Here is a 14,621-nt window from a genome sequence, read left to right as displayed (position 1 = left end):
TTGAGTTCCAGTGGGTGTAAAGATAAGCCAGACTGTAAAGAACCAAAGAAAAGGCAAAGAAAAAATCCAGAAAGGTATGGTTGTGCAAATTTGCGTACTACGTCTATAGGAGAAGATAGCATGACTTATGCTGAAGCTGTCAGTGGTCCTAGGAAGCAACAGTGGTTGCAGGCGATGGCGGAAGAGCTGCAGTCATTTGACGACAACCAAGTTTGGGAGATTGTCGATGCTCCAGATGGCGCTAGAGTAGTACAGTGCAAATGGTTATTTAAAAAGAAAACTGAATGTAATACTAAATTATTCAGGATTGCATTGGAATTATGCAAAGAGAATTTTAGAGTATTTGTTAAAAAACAAAAGTTATTGTTTGAGATGTTCTAAAGTAAAAAGCAAAGAACTGCAGAGAAACTCTCAGTAGCTGTGAGGCAGAGTACATGGCTTTGTCAGAAGCATGTAGAGAGAGGCTATATATTTGCAAAATTTGTAATGTGAATTGATAGGTTGTTACAATGAGTTTATGCAAGCACTTGGTATTGTTTTGATAAAAGTAAATTTAATTATTATTTCCTAGTTTTGTGTTTGTATAGACTGTGAGATTGTAAATGTATAGTGTAATAGATATTTAGATTATTTGCTATTTTGATATAGTGGGGGTGTTGGAAAGTATGTATATCAAAATAGTATATAGTAATTAAAAAAAAGAAAAATAAAAGACAGTCGTAAGTCAGCAACTGACTCGTTTTACTTATAGAAACTTATAGTTGAACGATGGTGGCATCCCCTTGTCAATGAGTTTGGTGGGACAGTTCATTTAGGTCATCTATACAAAGATGGCATCGACTGACGTCAAGTCCAGGTGATAGTGTCCGACCGAATGTTCGGTTTCGGTTTCGTTTTCGGTTGAGTTTCGGTAAAAACACGAGTTTCGGTTTAGTTTCGTTTTCGGCGGCAAACTTGCCGAAACTACGACCGAAACCGAATGTGCATTCGGGAGTTTCCGCGCTGTTATCGGTCATGTTCGGCGCGTTAAATGAGTGAATGAATCCGATCAGAGCCAATGTCGTGATTCGCTCGCTTGTTTGTTTGCTGTTAGTTTTGTTTTGTTGTGGTGGCAAGTTTTCGAGTGATTTATTTTGAATTTGGTAAGTTTTATCTCGTTTTATGTCGTTATAACATAAGAGCGGGTAGTAAACATAAAAAAAAAATTCAATATCACTGATAAAAGTACCTATGTATAATCAAGTTTAATCTAACCTATAAATATTTTTTTTGGTTCGCAAATGCTATACGTAAACAAACATTAGTTAGGTAGTTAGTAATGACTATAGTGCATTTCATGGTGGATTCAGAGTTTCAAAGTTCATTTTAGTATTTATCACCAAGGTATCCAAGTGGCAAGTACAGTAGATAGTAACTTACGTACTACCAATTTTGTTTTGAAAAATTATTAAGGTAAAAGACCCGACCATGGGACGGGTTATGTAGAGTAGATGTCCTGAATATTGCGAGTAATTAAAAAAATCTAGACTATAAATCCTTTTTTTTTCTTTTTTAATACATAATTTGACACCTTTTAGAGTAAAAAGGCGCTTTATAAGTTCAATTTTAATGCAATTTTAAGAGAAAACAATAAAGACTGACTGATTAAAATAACGTTTTCTTTATTTTTCCCTCAAAATATGAGCCTTGTAAGGAAGTTTCGGTTTCGGTTTCGGTTTCGGCCGAAATAGACACCGTTGCCGAAATTCGTTTTCGGTTTCGGTTTCGGTCGTAAAACTAGTTTCGGTCGGACACTACCAGGTGAACTAGAGGGCAGAGGCACTAGTTCTAATATGTATTGTGGGCTACCGCATTTACGATAGTCGACGCGTTTGACAAATAAGGTCATTCGCATATAAAGTGATGTCACTTATCTACAATATATCAGAAATCATGGAAAAATATTTAATAAATAAATTAGTTTTTGAACTCGGTACTTTTCCACATTGGCAGCTCACATCAAGAATTTATATCTCAGTTATTTTAGTTCTTTAAATAATGGTCCTTCGAGCCGGATCGTATAAACTCACGAGGCGATCTGATGTCCAGCCCGGAGGCGACATCGAAGGGCGGTTGGTGGAACATGCAGATGAAAACGGGTCCCTGTGTGGTGGCTTCTTTGTTACACTACTATAAATAATGGTCCTTCGAACCGGATCACTCACGAGGCGATCTGATGTCTAGCCCGGAAGCGACGTCGAAGGGCGGCTGGTGGAACATGCAGATGAACACGGGGTCCCTGTGCGGTGGCTTTTTTATGTCACGCTACTATAAATAATGGTCCTTCGAGCCGGATCGTGTAAACTCACGAGGCGATCTGATGTCCAACCCGGAGGCGACGTCGAAGGGCGGCTGGTGGAACATGCAGATGAACACGGGGTCCCTGTGCGGAGGCTTCTGCTCCATGAGCGCCTGGATCGTCGGGAACGACTCGCCTAGACGCTTCTGCACGTAGAAACCTTCCTGGAATGAGTTAATAAACTTTATAGTTAAACTAAACAAAACAAAACTAATTTTATTAAATCCGTTTTGTATGAAAATTAAAATAATTAAAATGAAGATATCAATTTTCTGACTTCACCATACCATTTATATGACCATGTTAACATGGGCTAGTGTCGGCTCATATACCCATTTACCTAACACCCTGTATAAAGGTTGGACAGAGCCCTAAGGGCCTCCGCTGAAACGAGCGCAGGCGAGTCTGTATTGATTAATAGTATGAGCAGCGCATGCGTGTGATGGGTTTCCATAAACGTGGCAGGGGGCGGGCGTGCATTTATGTGCATTAATAGGTACCTGCTGCGTGTACTTCGAGCAAATTTAAGCGTAGGCCCTCATACCTATTTTTGACCCGGGAAAATGGCCAGTCCACACTTATTGCAGGGGCAGCAGGTAACGTGAGGCTCGAACCCACTAAACATCTATGGTTTTCCCTCTGTCGCTTAGTGGTCGGCGTTTGGGCACTAGAGATGACTATGACATCGTTTGCGGTCGGGACGGCCCTGCTCGGTAAGACACTACGCTCCACCCAATGGGTAGGCCTTCATACCTGCGTGAAGTCGTTGATGTCGAGGCGGCCGGTGTATGCCAGCTGGGCAGCGGGGTGGCGCCGGAAAATGGCCTCCAACGCCGGTTCCCACGCGCCTACCACGTAGCGAGCCAGCCGATTACCCACCATGCTGTAAAGTCATGAGATATTGAGATTATGTCAAACGCTTGTAGTAGGTAATGAAGACTTAGGACGCCTTCAAACTAGAGGCGTGAGGAAGCGCAGTTACAGCGCCACTGCCGTTTGCATTTGTCACGGTATAGTGACGCTTCTAGAAATTGTATAAAAAGTAGTAGTGGTACGGCAAGCACGCTACTGTAGCGTTTCTTCACGCTTCTAATTTGAAGGCACCTTTACACCAGGGTTATTACAACCGTTGCTAATTTTATTGTAGGTACCTACAATAGCAACGCGAATGCGACTAGTTAGAACTCGCTGCATTTACGATTATTATGACATTGTGTCGAAACTAGCACCCTCGTAATTGACCGGCAACCAATGACAATACAAAATAGCAATCGTTTATGCACCAACTGCTTTAATCGGCAAAACCCAAAGGTTGACTGAAAAATAATGCCTATAAGGCATTAAATTCGCATATGTATAGTAGGTATGTTATATTATGTACAATAAGGTTTTAAACAGTGGCGGATTTACAAATTTGCCGCTAGTAGGCCATTCAATTTTTGCCGCCCCTACCTACTGACTTTTGAAATTACCCGTAGGCTCCCAAGCCTTGTAAAGGGTCGCCTTAACCAGCGTATACCTAAGCAATGCAATCGTACAGGAGGGTACAAGGAAGAGGGGCAGCCACAGTAGGTAACACAGAGTCGTTCAGGTGAGTGCCAGGAAGAGGTGCAGAACCCGCAGTTAAGGAACGGCTGGGACGAACAAGGATAGGCGCATCCAGCTCGTAAGCCTTGATAGGGTTACACTGGTGGAGGCGCTCCTTTTCAAGACTTGGAAGCCTGCGGGTAATGAGTCATTGGACGTGGAGAGGGTCATTAAATTATACACATATTTTCTGCTTTGCCGAACATTTGCACGAGAACGGTTTGTTCAAAACATATGAATTTGGTCTTATTTAATGCAGGATTAAATGCCCTTTAACCTTCAGGAAGACCACTTTTCGATAGGGTAAGTCCTTTACGCGGTATAACCGGAAAACCGAAAAAGCGCCCCTTTCGGGGGGCCCCACCACTTAAGCACAACTCCGTCTAAGTCGAAAACCTAGGAGAGTCTTTATGGGCAACTAATGGCCATTAAAGCAATAAAATCTTTAGTAGGAATTATATCCGATTTAATTCATTTTTGTGTTTAATTCTACTGGCCTATAAGCTTTTCTTGACTTAAAGTAGATCGTAGATAGTTTTTAACCCGTTTTAAGCAAGAAAAGCTTCTCACCTGAATGTGCACAGAGCCATGCGAAGTGCTATATCCAGTATAATTAGCTAAGAACTACTTAAAGGTAAACAGAAAGGCCAAGGCTTGGTAATACAGGGTGGCCCAGAAGAAAATTAACTTTTGAAAATTCAAGGAGACGAAAACTTTATAGAACTTTAACTATTGCAATTTAAAGGAAATTTAATGCAATTTATTTTTAAATTTACCTTTATTAAATTACATCGCCCAGGAGATTTCCTTGGCGGTTACAACATTCGATCAACATACATCAAAATCTTGGAATGCGTTCGTCAGAATTACTTTGAAACCTATTTTCAATTTTTTGCCGAATGCTCAGCTTCAGTTGCTGCATGGTTGTTGGATTATAAAAGTATACTCTATTCTTAATGTAACACCACAAAAAATAATTTTCTGGAGTGAGATCAGGGCTTCCTGGTGACCAGGAGATGTCACCCCTGCCTGAAATAATTTTTTTGTGGGAACATGTCTCTTACCATCTAAATGCTCTCAGTTGAAGTGTGACACGTAGCCCCATCTTGATAAAACCAAGTGCTCCGGTCATAACCTTGCAAATCTTGCAGATTTGAAATCAAAAAGCTTTTCAGCCTACCAGTAGTACGAGAGCCCACGACCAAAACCATGTGTCATAGCAATACGGCAAAAACCCTATAAAATCGTTAGATTGTATGATTCTGAACCCGACTAGGTGTGTAGTAACGGTCGAAAGTGTAGCAACTGAGTGGGAGGCCATTTCTGCTGTGTCAAAAAAAAAAGACAGTCGGTATTATAGCAATACGTCTGATAGTGAAAATGTACATAGATTTTATAATTGTATTACGAAAAAGTTTGTTTTCAGACATTTTGCGCGTAGCATATAGCCTGTGCGCATTTTTGAAAATGTCAACAAATTTAGCCGACCTGTATCATAGCAATACGGATAATTATTTTTTTTAACTTTTCGTATTGCTGCCATGATTACCAAAAACCTGTTTTCAGACACTTTAAGTGTATCAAAAAGTTGTATGATAGAGAAGGTGCTACACTTAATTTGTCTGATATAAATTTTTTGCACATGTGGACAACTTATTTTATCATGTCCAACAATTTTCAGACATATTGCTATGATACCGATCGGTAAAATTTGTTAACATTTTCGAAACGGTCTCAAAATTTAATGCGTTCACATTTCCGTCTGAAAATTGTTTTGTTCGCATCAAATAACCAAAATTTACTAATAAAAAAGATTTTCAGACGTATTGCTATGAGACATTTTTTTTGTCTCATTTTTAATTTTTTTAAGTGATTTTACGGGTTTGCGCTACACCACTAACGTCTGAAAATAATGTTTCCGGTATCTCAGAACTATCATTCAACTACAGTCTGCAAATCAGACATATTGCTATGATGCAGTTCGGTAAAATTCTTTGACAATTTTGAAAATTCGGTCAGATCAAACGCTACGCGGAAAATGTCTGATATTGGTATTTTCGAGTTCAGGATAATCGTATCTATCGATTTGATGCGGTTTTGGCCGTATTGCTATGAGACAAAAATTTTGGTCGTGGGCTCTCGTACTACAGTATAGCGCTCCCAAAATTAATCATCCTTTCAATGCAACAAACCAATTAAGCAGTGGTGAAATCTCACTGCCTCTAAGAAGCGCTAATCTCATTCCAGCAGACTTCTTTTTGTGAGGTTACCTTATGAGCAGAGTATACTCTAATAATCCATAAACTCTGCAGCATTCAGCCATCCTGAATCCATTTTGAGGTAACTCTAAGGGCTCCTGCACACGACGCTGCCACCGCGCCGCCGCCGCGCCGTCGCCGCGCCGCCGCCGCGCCGTCGCCGCGCCGCTACACTGTTCATACGCACCGAGTAAGCGGCGGCAGCGGTGTTCACGCGGCGCGTATAAACAGTGCAAAGGCGCGGCGACGGCGCGGCGGCGGCGCGGTAGCGGCGTCGTGTGCTTCAGCGCTTACGAAAGTTTTCCAAAATGTTGATGTATGTTAATGTTGACCGAATGTTGTAAACGTCAAGGGAATCACATGTACGATAAAATTTATAAAAGATAGTAAATTTTAAAATAAATTGCACTAAATTTCCTTTAAATTGCAATAGCTTAAGTTCTACAAAAATGTACAGTTTTCTTTTCCTTGAATTTTCAAAAGTGAATTTTCTTCTGGGCTACCCTGTAAAACAATATACACGAAGTTGTGGAGAGATGGTGCTCGATAGGCTCCGAAGATCCTATGTTACCTACTTAAGAGTTTTTTATTTTATTTTTATTGAAACGCTATTGGAATATTTTAAAATTCATAATCACATAACTACCTAAGTATACAGGGTGTTACTTTGCATTCTTGCCATATTTACAGAGGTTACTATATTACTGATACTGAACACAAATCCGTAAAAAAATAATACCCGAAAATTTTTTTTTTAATCTTGAGTATTTTATTTTATCGACAATCTGTTAAACACACCACTAATTATCGTAACGCATGCACATCACTTGTTGGCGATGGCGATGGAGACTTTTTTACTTTTTATTGTATTTTTAAATATCTATTGCAATCTATTGTCTTTAAAATGTCTTTTTGACACTTGTAAAAAACTGAGAAATCCATCAAACACAAATCACGTTATAAATAATACAAAAATGACTGAAGTGTATTCAAACAACGAATAATTTAATCAAAATGGTGCTTGGAGTGTCTGCAAGACGTCTTAGACGAAATGCTTGATGACGTACCCTTAGCGTTACACCAAATGCTCTACTACCAGCAGGATGGTGCTCCCCCACAATAAGGACGTCAAGTGCGCGAATAATACGTTTGGTGAACAGTGGATTGGACGAGGGGTCCAGTAGCTTGGCCACCACGATCCTCGGACCTGACACCAATGGAATTTTTGGAGTGACTTGAAACGACTGGTATGCGCAGAAGAGATAAACAGTGTAAACGCATTACATGAAAGGATTGTTTTAGTGAAACTGTGATACAAAACGTTTATGTGTTGCAAAAACTAAAGCGAAAAACCTACGCTTCGCCGTGCTAGACTGTGCCTTCATCAGAACGGAGGACACTTTGAACACTTGCTTCGTAGTACGTAAACTTTGTAAGTAGGAACTTATGAATAAATAATTAATCGTGAATAAGGTGATTTCATTTCATACTTAATTTATTAATTTGTAAAAATAGGGTACAATGTTGTAAATTAATTGAAACCCTAATAATTATTACGTATTTTTGACGGTCCTAAGCCCGTAAAAGTAGAAAGGAAAATCTGAAATCAACTGAAGAGTATTTTATAGCCTGACCAGGAACATAAAAACCCTGGCATAGAGGCGCGTCAATTGCATTTGATAGTGCAACACTGAGTACAGTCGTACCTGTGTTAAATTAATAGGCTAACTTTATGTATCAGGATTCAGAATTACGGGCTAATTTGATATTTTCATAAATTAACGAAAAAATATTATTATAGGTAACCTGGTTTAAATAAATTAAATGAAACCATCAATCGAGCTAGTAGGATTTATTTTATTATTCATCAATAATAAAATTCAGAACTTGAATATTCAACTGCAATGTCTGCTAAGAACGCTTCAAACTCGGTACTTCTTTCCCAATTCCATAAAATTCAACACTTAAAAAGTGACAAAAAACTTTAAAATAGGTAGTTGAAACAAACCACAGCTAATTTTCATAGTTGACTGTACTATACGATAAACATGTCAGTCAATTTGACAACCTTTGTCGGAAACATTATTCAATGAAAATATTGTCCGAACCCTTAGTATTTCTCTTCGAAAAATACTTTAACACATTGTGAACCACTTTTCTTTCACGACTATAAAAAGATTTTAGCAATTTATTCACAAAATCAATTGCGTACATTTAAAATAAAGTTTGTTTACACTATGACAGCAATAAACTGACATGCAAGGTGACATTATAATGAAGTTTTCAGTTACTGTTGCCATTAAAAGAAATTAGTACCATTAGTTTTCCGCAACATGGCGAGGGTTTTTATGTTCCTGGTCAGGCTATAAAATAGTTATTATGACTGGATAAAAAGGCTGGTACCCAAAGCCATAAAATTAAGAACTAGGCCACGCCCACTAGGTTTATTCCACTTGCACCTGTAGAACGTGCGTGACAAAATTGGTTTATTCCAATTTGTACTGAAAAACCAAATTTACTAAAATCTTAGTGTACTTTCTTTATGGGAGTCTCTAGTTTATCTTAAATAATAGGTATTGTTACCTACTATTATCTCTGTGAATATGGCAAGAATGCAAAGTAACACGGTGTATATTACAGTGCGTTTTTTAATCGTTCATTTATATATGGATTGTGTAGGTATACGTATAATTATTTATTTTTTTTCCTGTAAAAAAAAATTTGCTAAATTTGCCGCCCCTCTAAATCTGCCGCCCTAGGCACTGGCCTACTTGGCCTATTGGTAAATCCGCCACTGGTTTTAAATTAATAATCTTACTAGTGTATGGTCCCTAGTTCCAAGTAGACGTCAGCACCGTCGTCGGTGACGCTGCAAGCTATGAGCGTGCACAGCGCTGTGCGGAGACCGATGTGCTCTATGCTGAGGTTGTTGGATACCGCCTGAGGAATTACTGACTTTGAAGCGCTTTCGCTACTTTATAAACTCTCGCGCAGAGCCACTGTAACTCTCATAAAGACCCAATATACCGAACTGTCCTATCCGTGACATTGACAGTGGGGCGCCACCGTCAATACCGAATCGCTGGTTCCGATTTTTGTCATGTTGGAAACTATATTGTTGAACGATGGTGGCGCCCGTCTGTCAATGAGTTTGGTGGGACAGTTCAGTTTGGGTCATCTTATTCCCGACACCTGTTTACATCTGACACAAATCTGGCAATCTGTCACTGTCAAGCCAAGGAATAGTTAAGCTGACACTGATCCAGCTGAACTGCATTGCGACGTGAGCGCTGCTTATAGTTTCAGTAGCTGCTACATATGAGCATTGATAGCTGTAAATATGTGTGCTTGTATGTGCCAGAGTCTTAAGGCATGAATTCAACAAGTAAGTAACCTTCAATTAAAATTTCAAATGGCGTAAGTATTTTCGGAAAAAGTCAACTATGCCCGTTTTCACCATCAATACCTAATTTTAAGTGACCCCTATGGTAACAAATAACAGATATTTTGTTTACATAGGGGTCACTTAAAAATTAGGGATTGATGGTGAAAATGGGCATTATAATATTAACTTATAAAATTAATTATAAAATTAGCCACAAATTACCTCTTCGCCCTTGCGAGACGTGAACAGCTCTTTGGCCATGTCCTCTGCCATCAGTCCGCTGAGAACTGTGCAGGTCATGATCTTCAGGTTGATATCGATCCGCTGTAAAGTAGATAAAAAGGTTCGTTTTAGCAATTTGGAACCTTTGATTTTTCATTAAATTTCACATACAGTAAACGTAATTAAGCTATATTTTTGAAAAAAGGGCATACTTAACTATAATTTAGATACGAGTATAAATGCAATTTACGAAGAAACTACCTACCTATTTCGATTTAAATCCTAAATTCTTTCGTATTCTTCACACGGTTAGTTATAAAGAAGTTGGGTATTTATTTATAGTTTCTGAGTAAACTTATCGATGAAACACATAAATAGCCTAAGTGCAACCCGATCGAGTTAACTGCGCACCCTGCTGGAGTGCGACTCTCTCTTCCATTTACCCGTACACCTTGCCCAAAGAGTCGATGTGACGTCACGGCAATCAGGTGCGCAGTAAAATCGACCGTTTCATTGTACGATACGAAACTTCTACCTCCATCTCATCTTTACCTTCTAAAGCCCAGTCTGTGAGCACGTAGAATTATGTCCAATGACCCCAAGCTACCCATCCTTATCGCTCGCGCGTAATTACCTAGTCTGGTCATAAGTTCTGTCACATGATCATAACTATTGAATTTTGAATGAAGGTCTCAAAAATATTTATTGAATTAGAATTTAGAATATTTAACGAAATTAAAAATGTGCACTGTTTTGAATTTTATTTGTTTTTAAATATGTAGTGGACGCATAAAGAAGACCGAACAGCAGTTGTCACGCTGCATTGGTGCGGTTACGCGAAAAAGCAGATTTTCAATGTGCTGAAAAAATTTAATTAAATATCTATTTTACGTTTATCGTTTCATCAAACGATATAATGAAGTTTTAAGTGTAGAAGACACAAAACAAAAGTAATTGTTCTTGCACGGTTAGGACTCCAGCAGCGTTAAAAGCTGCGAAGGCGCGAACTCAAAAAAATCCCATGCGTTAGCAGACTTTGCCTGCCCTGGAGGTAGGCTTAAGCAGAACCAGGGTGAAATTGATATTTATGAAGACTCAAGGCTTCAAACTTTTTGAATAAAAATAAAAAATCACTTGGATGCGCGTTTAAAAGACCTGAGAGTGAAGAAATCTCACGTTTTGCTTAAGCGGTACGCGGGAAAAAAGTACTTTGAAAAAAATTTTTCGAATGTTTTTTTTTTACCATGGAGGAGAGTTACAAAAAAACAAAATAATAAGTTGGATGCGTACATCAATGAAGAAGCACCAGCTTAATTTCGGCTGTCCAGCTAGGCCAGCTTTTATCGTCACTAAAGGTTTGGTAACATGTCTCAAATTTGGGCTTTTTTGAGGTATTTTTTGCATGAAAGGCATAAAAACGAATGCCTTTCTGTATCAAAATTCAGTTTTCACAAAGTTTATGGAACCTTTTTCACATATCATGCCCAATCACAAACACTAGGAGTTCCAGCAGGATTCTGAGCCAGCTCATAGAGCGAAAAGCGCGCAAAACCCGCTCGTAGGGCGTAAAATTGACCTCAGCCGGCACGAAGTCTGGCCCTCATCCAGTCCAGACTTTAATCCGTTGGATTACAAAATATAGCAACATTTGGAGAGGAAGGCCTGCTCTATGCCTCATACTGATTTGAAGTCCCTCAAGGCATCCTGTATTAAACCAGCCGCCGATATTGATACGAAACTCGCTCGTGTTTCTAGAGACCACTGACCACGCAGTTTGAACCCTTGTATTCATAATTGCGAGGAAAATTTTAAATTATTTTTATAAGCATAAAATCTTTGTTTTAGTACCTTTCAATTGGTATATAAGTGATACCGTAAAAACAAATTTAGTATAAATTATTTCACTATAAACATGTGACAGAACTTATGACCCGACTAAGTATATTGCTGTCGCGACTGTGCGACGGGCGCCCGCAGTGAGTGCGCGAGCGCGACAGCAACATAATTACGCGCGAGCGATAAGGATGGGTAGCTTGGGGTCATTGGACAAAATTCTACGTGCTCCCGGACCAGACTATACGCAATTACTATACGCAATTTCAAAGCTGAATAACAATAAACACTATTTTGAAACGATACAACAATATTTTGAAATCCACAATACAGGATGTTTGGCGGAAGATTAGACAAACTTCGTGGGTGTATAGGTAAGGTAATTTTGACAAAATTCTACGTGCTCACAGACCAGACTATAGAAGTAGGTATCTACCTGCAATATGTTGAGCAACTCCTGCATGAACTCCGGGTTGAGCATGGCCTTGGTGCTGACGTGGTAATTCTGCAGATTGATGTAGCACTGCACGGCCAGCCGCTGCGCCTCTATCGGGTTGTCCTTGACTGCAAACCACAGCATTTAGATGGTCAGACAAATCAAATGAACCTCTTTAAGGCGATTATCACACTGCACCGCGCTCCGCCGCGGTACGCGGGACGACAGATTTAATCATTGTATGCAAGTACCTCAGTTTGTATAGAAAACACGCGCGGCACAACACACTGACAACGCGTCTGCGCGCGGGATTCTTTATATGTAGCCACGCGGACCGCGTCGGAGCGCGATAATCGTCTAAGACAAGAGAAAATAGAGAAAAGGTATGAATCGACCTAGACGAGAATCTACACTGAACAACAGGTTAAATGTTTGACGAACATGAACAGTTAGAAACATATGAAATAGAAATCTTTCACTCAGTGAAAGCAGTGAAATTTACTGCATTACGACTTATCACACATTATTTAAAAAGATCCTCATGCCAATAGATGGCGTTTTCTGTACGTGGTGATAAGCATTCAAAGAAATTGGATTTTACTATTGAGCGTGGGCACTTTTGGCAGTTCAATAGTTAAAAGAAGCTCATTTTGCCGTCTTTTTTGTGTGTATTTGTCTCCTTTTTTGTGGTGTACAAAAGTGTTAAATCTATCTCAGTACTCACACTTCTTGTTAATGTTTCTTAGAGACGCGAAGGTCTTCGGCTCCACCAGGCTGAAGGCAGCTTTCGGGATGATGCGGCACAGCTCAGCCAGTGCTCGCAGCGAGTTCATGCGAATGTAGAACCAGACTGCAGCGTCGTCGCCGAGGATAGCTGAAGCAACAATTTAACGTTATTATAGTCTGGTCTGTAAGCACGTAGAATTTTGTCCAATGACCCCAAGCTACCCATCCTTATCGCTCGCGCATAATTATGTTGCTATCGCACTCGCACACTCACTGCGGGCGCCCGTCGCACAGTCGCGACAGCAATATAATTAAGCTTTTAAAAGCTTGAAAAACTAGATTGCTTTAAGTAGGAATTTAACCCACAATTTTCTAAAAACTTTAACGATCCATTTAGTTTCTTAACCAGTAGAGAATTGAAAACATCGGGTCTCAAACGCAACATTATGTAGTTACATAAATACTTACAATGGAGTGCAACAGGGAAGCTGGGATGGATCATAGACATATGGAAAATGATCTATATTGACAATCGAAAAAGAGCCCTATTTCTTCTCGTACAAACCCTCAATATTGTTTGCATCCAACACCCAGACATCTCCATCTCTTGACAATCGAAAAACGACCTTATTCCTTACCGCACAAAGCCTCAATGATGTTGGTGTCGGACATCCTCACAGCGGCCGGCAGTAGCTTGGTCATGTTGGCGACGCCCATGGCCGCCTTCTCTCGTTTGATAATCGAAAAAAACCTTGTCCTTTACGGGAAAAAGCTTTAATACACTACACTAACACCGCACATCTCCCTTTCTCTCAACAATTGAAAAACAACCTTATTCCTTACCGCACAGAGCCTCAATGATGTTGGTATCGGACATTCTAACAGCAGCCGGCAGCAGCTTCGTCATGTTGGCGACATCCATGGCCGCGTTCTCTCTTTCGACAAACTATAATGAACCTTATTCCTTACCGCACAAAGCCTCAATGATGTTGGTGTCCGACATCCTCACAGCAGCAGGCAGCAGCTTGGTCATGTTGGCGACGCCCATGGTCACGTTCTCTTTTTCGACAAACTATAATGAACCTTATTCCTTACTGCACAAAGTCTCAATGAATGATGTTAATATCGTCAGTTGCAGGTTCACTTGGGGTAACTGACAAAATACAGTTTTTCAGTAGAGCCGTTTAAAGTTTTTTTCGTCTTAAATCGGACATAACTTTTTTCTTATTTAACCTTTTTTAGATCTGTTTTTACAGAAATGCTTAGAATTCTACGCGGTTTTAGATTAAATAAAAAGAATTATCTAATATGTCTTAGTTAAGGAAATAAATTGCAGTTACACCAATGTATTTTTGTACTTTTGACAGTTACACTAATTTTACACCATACTTTTGGAAAAAACATAGGTCAAATTGGTGTAAGTACTGCCCAAATTTAAATAATTTGATGTATTTGCCGGGTTTTGTTTACTTAGTTGCTGTATAATTTATGTAAAAGTATTAAAAAATAAGAGAATTCATGAAAAAAATAACATTTTGTCGTTTTCTTGAATTTTTTTTAAATTTTATTAGAAGTAACTTTTATTTTATTCATTAAAAAATGTTAAAAAAAGCCATGAAAATCAAGAAAATATGTGTATTTAATTTTTTAAGACAGAAATATTGAAATAACTAAAGTATTACTGTGAAATTAAGTAATTTCAATATTTTTTTAAGCTTTGACTTACCAATACCGTATTTATCTCTACGGGGCAACTTAAACTGAAAACAAAATGGATTTAATTTCCCACCTCTTTATAGCAATGTTGAATTAAGGTCATGAGTACTACAACAGTAA

The 14,621-nt window shown here is 39.1% G+C and overlaps 1 protein-coding gene across 1 annotated transcript in view; it reads right to left on the bottom strand.

Moving 5' to 3' along the window:
• The window catches only part of LOC135071896 (uncharacterized), a 41,625-nt gene that overhangs the window by 20,985 nt on the left and 6,019 nt on the right, over nucleotides 1-14,621 (bottom strand). The window contains exons 7-12 of the mRNA XM_063965797.1: nucleotides 12,784-12,933; nucleotides 12,060-12,187; nucleotides 9,791-9,892; nucleotides 9,002-9,123; nucleotides 3,092-3,221; nucleotides 2,349-2,502 (exon numbers count right to left, since the gene is read on the bottom strand). Coding sequence (XP_063821867.1) covers nucleotides 2,349-2,502; nucleotides 3,092-3,221; nucleotides 9,002-9,123; nucleotides 9,791-9,892; nucleotides 12,060-12,187; nucleotides 12,784-12,933 — 786 coding nt within the window. The remainder of the gene's footprint in view (nucleotides 1-2,348; nucleotides 2,503-3,091; nucleotides 3,222-9,001; nucleotides 9,124-9,790; nucleotides 9,893-12,059; nucleotides 12,188-12,783; nucleotides 12,934-14,621) is intronic.

The sequence above is a fragment of the Ostrinia nubilalis genome, chromosome 1 (genome assembly GCF_963855985.1).
Source record: "Ostrinia nubilalis chromosome 1, ilOstNubi1.1, whole genome shotgun sequence".
Lineage (NCBI taxonomy): Eukaryota > Metazoa > Arthropoda > Insecta > Lepidoptera > Crambidae > Ostrinia > Ostrinia nubilalis.
The sequence above is the reverse complement of the archived record's forward strand: the minus strand, read 5'-3'. Positions and strand labels throughout refer to the sequence as shown.